The following is a 7,647-nucleotide window of genomic DNA, read 5'->3' on the forward strand; positions in this document are numbered from 1 at the left end:
GAAATGTGACGCCTAGCCCCAGCCCTCGTAAACGCACCGCCAACCCGAAAGATGTTGAGGACGTCGTCATGGGTGGGATGAGTCCCGTCACACCCTCATCACGCAGGCGGCAAGCACATGGCGCGCACAACGATCTGCAGAGCGCTACGGGCTCCCCGGGCCATCGTCGAAGCGGCACACCCACGCCTTCGCGGTCGCCGAGTAAGGCACCGGCGAGGGCGGCGGCGGCGGCGGCGCATGCGAGGCGAGAGAGCGGATTGCGGCTGGCATCGGAGAATCCTTATCTACAGGCCCATCATGACCGGAGACGGAGCGAAGTGATTGGGGGTGAGGTGGATTGGGAGTGGGAGGCGATCCGGCCGGATAGGAAGCCAGGGTGGGTGCCCGAGATGGAGACGGGAGGAGAGGTTAAGGGGATGAGTGAGGTGGGGATGTTGCAGGACGTCCTGTATACCCGGTGGTTGGATGCGTTGAAGGAGCGCTGGGGGAAGGTTTGAGTATTGGATGAGATGTGGTGTTTTGCTTATTTTCTCAGCCATCGAAGGTTGAGGCCTGGGACAATGCCCTGGATCGCTGTCCTGTGTCATTTCAATGGCGTTCGTTTTGAAGTTTATATTCCTCTTTTTTTGCTTTCTCTCCAGCGGAACCCATATTTGCATTTCAAGCCGGCGTATATGTATAGGCATTGTCATTTCTGCTTCCGTTTCGAACCTCTCGTTTCACCACCCCGTTCGTTTGGTGGGTCTTCGATTCATGGACATAATATAGACTCCGATCAGTCTGGGTTGATTTGCACTGTTTGTTACATAGAAAGTATCATGAAAGGAGTAGCTAAGAATGGAAGTTGTGATGTACCAACTCACCCGACCTTGAAGTTTCAGTAACCGACCCCTTACCCTCTGAGGACCATCCCTCACACATCATGCTCCCAGAGCAATATTCCCCATCGCAATTTACCCACGGAGGACCTTGTATCGGCACATCAGGATCCCACTTCTCTCCATCCGTCTGACATCCACCAGCTCCAACCGTACAACATGCGCACCCATCGCTACCATCTTCACCCCATCCCTCAACATAACAGGCATGACGGCCGTCTCCATCGAATCCACCACACCAGCATCGAAGCATGGCCCAGCTAACTCGCCGCCGCCAAACAGCCAGATATCCTTCCCTAGCCTCTCTTTCAACCCCTTGACATACCCAATAAAATCATCCCTCACGATTGTGACATTTGTATGGTTTTCGCTCTGCAACTGTCTACTAACGACCACGAGGTTTTCCTTAGGAACCTTTTTCAAGGGATTCGGTTCCATTGAGAGCATCGATTCGTAGGTTTTGCGTCCGAGAATGAACGTGTCGAATTTCGCATACAACGACGTGAAATCAATATCCGGATCATCGACGATCCAAGTAGCAGAGCCGTCGTTAGGCGCGATGAAGCCGTCGAGCGAAATGGCCACGTTATACCGGAGCTGCCGCATATTTGATTTTTGGAAGCCAAATGTCTGTGTAACTCAGTCGTAGTCCCCCGCCTGGTGAGAGGATGCAGGCAAAGAACAAGCTACCGGTTGGCAAGGTCGGGGCCTTCTCTCCACGTTCACCTTCAGCGATCCGATATAAGCAGGGTCATACCACGTGATGGGGGGTCGTCACTGGTTTCATTACGAGGATAGACGCGTATCCGATATCTCCGAACAGAAGATAAATCATCCCTGGTCCTTCCATGCTACATGCTGCATGCTCCCCCTATGGATAATGAGTGGCTTGGAGACGCCGTGGGGGTTGTAAGGAACTCCGACTCTACCCTCATCACTCTCATGGGCGACGCGCCGGAACATTACCCGTGCAAAAGCCAACGCCTTCCTTAGAAACGCCAATTGATGGGTCATGGGATCGCCCGCTAACTGGGACGCCTCCACTCCTCCAGCAAAAGTACAGGGAAGAAACATGTAATAGCAGAGGAGCAACCTTCATCCATACATAGTAGATTCGGAAAGTCCTCGCGCTTCCTCATGGTGTCACAGTAATCCGACGTCGCCTTAGGAGAAAAGCAAATCACCCTGTCTCAACCTCACTCAAGCACCTTAGCAAGAATCGGCTTAGAAAGGTGTTAATATCAATTCTTCCGCTTACTTTAACGCTAGATTTTGAAGGTTTGAGGGTTCGCGTGGTCCATTAAAGCTGGACCCTATAGATCTCCTCCCGAGCCACGCTAAAGTGACCTCGCATCTCTTCCCTACTCTTCATCAAGATAGGGTTGGCGCTATCCCAAGCACACAATTGCACAGTCATGTCTCGTCATCCCAATTGCACATTTACAGCTGGACGTCTGTCCCAATGTATGGCTGGTTTTCTGCCCGCGCGTCCGACTAGGGAACAGTATTTCCAGATTCTAGAACCATTGACGTAGGGACGTAGTTGACTCATGGGCCCAGGATGTCTTTGGGTCCAGGTCCATTTCATGCAGAGCTATGGATACTGTCTCGATCTGCGGGGTTCCAAGAAGCCTTGCTTTACCTAATGGCTAACATGCTTTCAATAATTAAGCAGCAAAATTCTTACTTTCCGTGTTTTCGTTCGTTGTCTCACAGTTCTAATTCAAGTCTCTCCTTCAAGCTCAATTGGCCTCCGTTATGGCAGGATCCTCAAGTACCAAAGCGTTTCCCAGAGTGACTGAAGGGCCAGTGATCGATGAAATAACCCCACTCCTTGGGGCTGCCACGGTGCCTCAGCCAAAGGATGTGGTGTACAATGTTAGCATCCTCCTGCCTACCCAGACAACCTTGGACACTGACTGACCTGCAAAGGGGGCCGCCGATGAAGAATCACTGGAGACGGGAAGGGACGGTGAAGAAGAGAAGAAGAGCGCCTGGGATATGTTTAGCATACTCTCCGTATTATTAATTGGTATGTCTTATCTTGTAATACCTCATCGTAATTCTACTAACCAGCTTTGCCAGGAGCTTTTATGGGCCAAGTGGATGGGTGTATTATGATGGCCACCTATGGGCTGATTTCTTCAGAATTCAACCAGCTAGAGAATGCTACCTGGCTTCTGTCGAGCTATATGCTCGCAGCATGCGTCAGCCAGCCTCTGGTGAGTCTTGAAACGGACCACTTGAGTCATGTGGACTGTTCTGGTTAACAGAGTCAAGTATGGCAAGCTGAGTGATATCTTTGGCCGAAAACCGTTATTACAGATCTCCTACCTGCTTTTCACCCTTGGTTGTCTCCTCTGGTAAGTCTGACGCATTTCCTGGCAGATAAAAGGCTTATCATGGTGTGTTCTAGTGGGTTGAGTCAATCCATGGCCCAGATGATCGCCGCTCGAGCAATTCAAGGCATAGGAGGAGCAGGTATGGGAGGCCTTGTGGCTATCCTCATCTCTGGTATATTATCCTTATTCAGTTTCGACCCAACACCCGCTAACTAATCACAGATCTAGTGCCTTTACGTGATGTTGCGGTATATCGTAGCTACGTGAACGTTGTGCAGACCGTTGGCAGGTCATGTGGCGGTCCGATCGGAGGCGCTTTAATGCAGACCATAGGCTGGCGCTGGTAAGAAGTGTATTTGTGTGCCAATTGCATTGCTGACCTGCCGCGCAGGGCTTTCTTGGGTCAGGTGCCAATTATATTGATAGCAATGTGCCTCATCGAATGGAAATTAGAGTCCCCCGAACGAATCGACGATTCGTCGAAAGAGTCGTTATGGGAAAAATTCCGAAGCATTGACTTCCTCGGTGTAGCTACACTAAGTTTAACGATTCTTAGCTCCTTGCTCATCCTTGACCTGGGAGGTACGATGATCCCTTGGAATTCGCCGTTGATCCCCGTTCTGGTAACCGGAATGTTGCTCTGTGGAGGACTATTCATCGTCACTGAAAAGTATTGGGCGAAGCAGCCTATCTTCCCCCTTTCTCTTCTCACGCATTATGATGTGTTTACATCATACCTTATTTTGATGTTCCAATCTTGCTCTCAAATTGCGGTAAGATCTGTCTCGCTACATATATCGTTAGAAGACCTCGCAACTAATGTACTGAAGCTTATGTCAATCGTACCGCTATACTTCACAGTCACCCAGAACGCCTCGCCAGCTGCTGCTGGATCATACATGACCCCATCTATCATCGGTAATACAATTGGGGGGCTGGGTACAGGGGCATATATCAAACGGTAAGGCCTTTCGCTTTGTTTTAGTCCATTTTGGATTGTTCGACAACCACTCGCTCACTTGGGTTATAAAGGAGCGGTCGTTACAAGCTACCCATAATTATCTCCGGTATCAGCGCCTGCTCTTGCTTTACCATTCTCGCCACGACATGGAGAGGCAACACAAGCTTATGGGAGGCACTCCTCATCTTTCCCGCCGGCTTCTCGTCGGGCATTGGGTACTCCGCCACGTTCATTGCTATGGGTGCCGGCATTGACGAAAAGGACATGGCTATCGCCACCTCTGGATTGTATCTCAGCTCTAATGTCGGCGCCGTGGCCGGCGTGAGCCTTTCGAGCGCCCTGTTCCACAATACACTGCGTACCGATCTTAACAAGGTGTTGAAGGGCGTGGAAGGTGGAAAGGAGATCGCAAGAAAGGCATTGTCGGACATTGACTTCGTGCAAAAACTGAAAGGGAGGCTACACGCCCTGGTCATTGAAGCATATGTCTATAGTTTCAGCCGGACGTTTACATTATCGTTGGCCTTCTCTGCCTGCGCGCTTCTCGTTGGCTGGATGATTAGGGAGAAGAGAATCAAAGGGTAGAACTCATTGTGAGAGGACGTTGACAGTCTCCAGACACAAGGGAAAAAAGGAATAGAATAATATAGAAGACACAAAATTTCCTTAGATTAGCGAAGAATGAACATTTACCTTTGCTCCTAGGGTCACCGCTTCACCCCCTTTCCATTCTTGCCAAACATGAGCAGTAAGCACAACCAAACTCACATCACCGTTAATGGCAGAGCCCTCGTGCCTCAGTAATGATTGCAGAAGCAAAATAAACTCTCCAAACGCTCCACACTCACCTGCCCAGACTAGGCATGTCCGTATGTAGGATGGTTTTTGGGCCGACGTTTGGGGTGATACCATCGAGAAACCAAGAGGAAGCTATCGCGACGCGTTTAGAGATCTCAGTGAAAAGAGCTCGCCTAATCCTCGAAAGAAGCGAGCCGATGACACGGTATCTTCAATTGCATCTAAGTCCAGATGCTGAAAGGGCCTTGATATCTGAAACTGAGAGGATCATCCGCTGCTCCTTCCTGTGCGTACGGGATAGCATCCAAAGGCCCCTCACTCTCTTTGATGTACCCGAGTTCGCATTTCGTGAAGCTGACCTTCGGCTGGTCGACGTAGAAAGAGTCATACCGAGGCTGCAGACTATCGGTGAGGCTGGCAACGTTTCCCTTCGGATGCAATATTTCCCATGGGTGGGTGCATGCGCGGCCTTTGCAAGTCTTAAGCACCATCATAAGCGCGTCGAGCCGAGTGATCACCTCATGGAAAGGACGATTGCGAATACTGAAGCCCTCACGCTGCGACGCATATTCGGCCGAAAAGAGGTTCCGTAGTTCGCCTGCATCGGTCTGCCTCAAATCAGTACGAGTATATCCTGCCTAGATAGGCGAGCGAGCAAGGCACTGAACTTACCGTCAAATCATACAACTCGGCCTCATTGGTGCACCAAACAGCGTAGTAAAGATTGTATTCCCCTCCGATAACGCGGACGGCCTTGTAGGTGTTGTTCGCACCTGTTGGAATGTCATAATCCCCAGTCTCAACCAGGTCGCCATATCGTCCGTATTTTCCTTCGGGAATTGCGACACCCCAATATTCGATGGTGACATGCTCCGTCTTCGACTTCTCCTCGCCTTCGTACGTGAGCGGGATGGGGATACCGTCCGTGTTTTGCAACGTCGAACCAGCAAGGCCGACGATAGTGGAAGCAAGATCGGTGTGAGCCGTGACGACTTCGGAAATGTGACCGACTGGGACACCAGGTCCTCGAATGACTAGCGGGATGTGAACATCTGTTTCGAATCCGCATTCCTTGCCCGGATGCATCCTGTGTTGGCCGATATGGTAACCATTATCTGTGGTATAGATGATGTACGTGTTCTCAAGTTCTCCGCGGGCCTCAAGCAGCTTGACCAGCGCTTCGACCGATTCGTCTACGGCCTGTAGGGATCTCAAGCGCGCTCGCTGATATTCGTCCTGATAATCGACGACTGTATCGTTCAATCGAGGGAGCTTGGCCACCCAACTGACGCCTCCCTGATGTTCCGGATTGAAATTTTCCTCGCGCGGAATCTGATAGTCTTTAAAAAGGTGTGCATGACGCTCGGCATAATACGGCTTGTCAAATTTCAGTTTCTTGTCGAAGCTGACGTCGCCATGAGGCGCGATTGGAGCATGCACTACAAACCAAGGTTTGTCGTGTGACAAAGCCTCCTCGACGAAGGCGTATGCCTTCCCAGCTGTGACGTCAGGTGAGTACTGGCCCTCGTAGCTAACCGGAGGAGCGCCATTGCGAGTTAGTGATGCGTTGTAGTACCGGTACGTGAATGGGTCGAGGAGAAAATCCGAGCCATTGAAGCCTCTAGCGTACGGGGCATCGTAGTTCTCGACAGTATGGGCGTTCCAGAGCTTGCCGGTGTAGTAGGTGTTATAGCCTGCGTTCTGAAGCCAGACCGGAAGGTAGTCATCATTGATCCCCTCGCGGACAATCTTTGGGTAGCCACCATAGGGAGGGTGAACGTCCGTGACGTTGGTGTTATGGGCTGCCCGTCCGGTCCAGATGTTCACCCGCGATGGGCAGCAGATGGCGACGGTACAATAATGCCGCGAGTAGAGTGTCCCTTCGTTAACGAGGTGCTTCTGCAGGAGAGGCATATGCTGTAGGGATTGCATATGCCAATCTTGGTCGTCGGTCAGAATGAACAAGATATTTGGCTGTTTTGCAGCCAGCGTGCTGTGGCAGAGCCATGACAAGGCAGCGAGCAGGATTTTGAGATGCATTTTGACTCGGAACGCTCAAAAACTTGGAACCAAGCAGAACGAAAGCAAGACAATGGTTCTCAACTACAGGGAAATCAAGACGAATATAGCCGTAATATGGCTGAGGATTTCAACACCATGGGATTGCAACACCCATTCCCTGAAATGCAATGGGACGCGCCGTCTCCAAATACCTTGCTATTTTGCAATCCCATCTTGTCCATGCACAGATGTTTAGCGCTCGACTTAATTGATAGTGCCATGACGAAATCTGGGGAGTTCGATTCCGTCAAGACGCTCTCGGATGATGTGATACGTACATGCTCAGGTAGAGAGAGTGGGATGTTATCTCAGTTGGGACTCAGGCGGCAATGGTGCCCCCTGGCCATTATGGGGCTCCGCTATACCCAATGAAGCCCAGCCTCTTCTTTAGCACACGCCACTAAATATTGACCAATCATGCGCCTTGAAGGCAGAGGGCACCACTGCCGTCTGAGAGACTCCTGCATAGTTTGTGTGGATGTGTCGAGTATCAAATCATGATATAGGTGAGGGAACTCCCATCGCTAAGTGTGCTTGATCCGGAAAGGCTATCGCTAATCTGTTTTCAGAAATTGATCGTACGCGTTGACTTCTACATTTCATCAAG

General features: G+C 50.8%; 3 protein-coding genes across 3 annotated transcripts; 1 reads left to right on the forward strand and 2 right to left on the reverse strand.

Moving 5' to 3' along the window:
* Positions 1-725: 725 nt before the first annotated feature.
* On the reverse strand, positions 726-1,736 carry P152DRAFT_298670 (riboflavin biosynthesis protein RibD domain-containing protein). The gene has a single exon (XM_033675060.1). It carries the CDS (start codon positions 1,482-1,484, stop codon positions 954-956), a length of 531 nt encoding a protein of 176 aa, XP_033535563.1. The 5' UTR covers positions 1,485-1,736; the 3' UTR covers positions 726-953.
* Positions 1,737-2,879: 1,143 nt separating this feature from the next.
* P152DRAFT_465698 (MFS general substrate transporter) lies at positions 2,880-4,766 on the forward strand (the record flags this gene model as incomplete). Its single annotated transcript, XM_033680644.1, has 8 exons — positions 2,880-2,910; positions 2,964-3,100; positions 3,159-3,241; positions 3,295-3,392; positions 3,443-3,563; positions 3,612-3,993; positions 4,051-4,181; positions 4,253-4,766. 8 exons carry the CDS (start codon positions 2,880-2,882, stop codon positions 4,764-4,766), a joined length of 1,497 nt encoding a protein of 498 aa, XP_033535564.1.
* A 434-nt stretch (positions 4,767-5,200) lies between these two features.
* Positions 5,201-7,019, reverse strand: P152DRAFT_394271 (Arylsulphatase; the record flags this gene model as incomplete). Its single annotated transcript, XM_033676245.1, has 2 exons — positions 5,201-5,587; positions 5,652-7,019. The coding sequence occupies 2 exons, from the start codon at positions 7,017-7,019 to the stop codon at positions 5,201-5,203; spliced, it is 1,755 nt and encodes a 584-aa protein (XP_033535565.1).
* Between the last annotated feature and the right edge of the window lie 628 nt (positions 7,020-7,647).

The sequence above is a fragment of the Eremomyces bilateralis genome, assembly GCF_010015585.1.
Source record: "Eremomyces bilateralis CBS 781.70 unplaced genomic scaffold P152scaffold_6, whole genome shotgun sequence".
NCBI lineage: Eukaryota > Fungi > Ascomycota > Dothideomycetes > Eremomycetales > Eremomycetaceae > Eremomyces > Eremomyces bilateralis.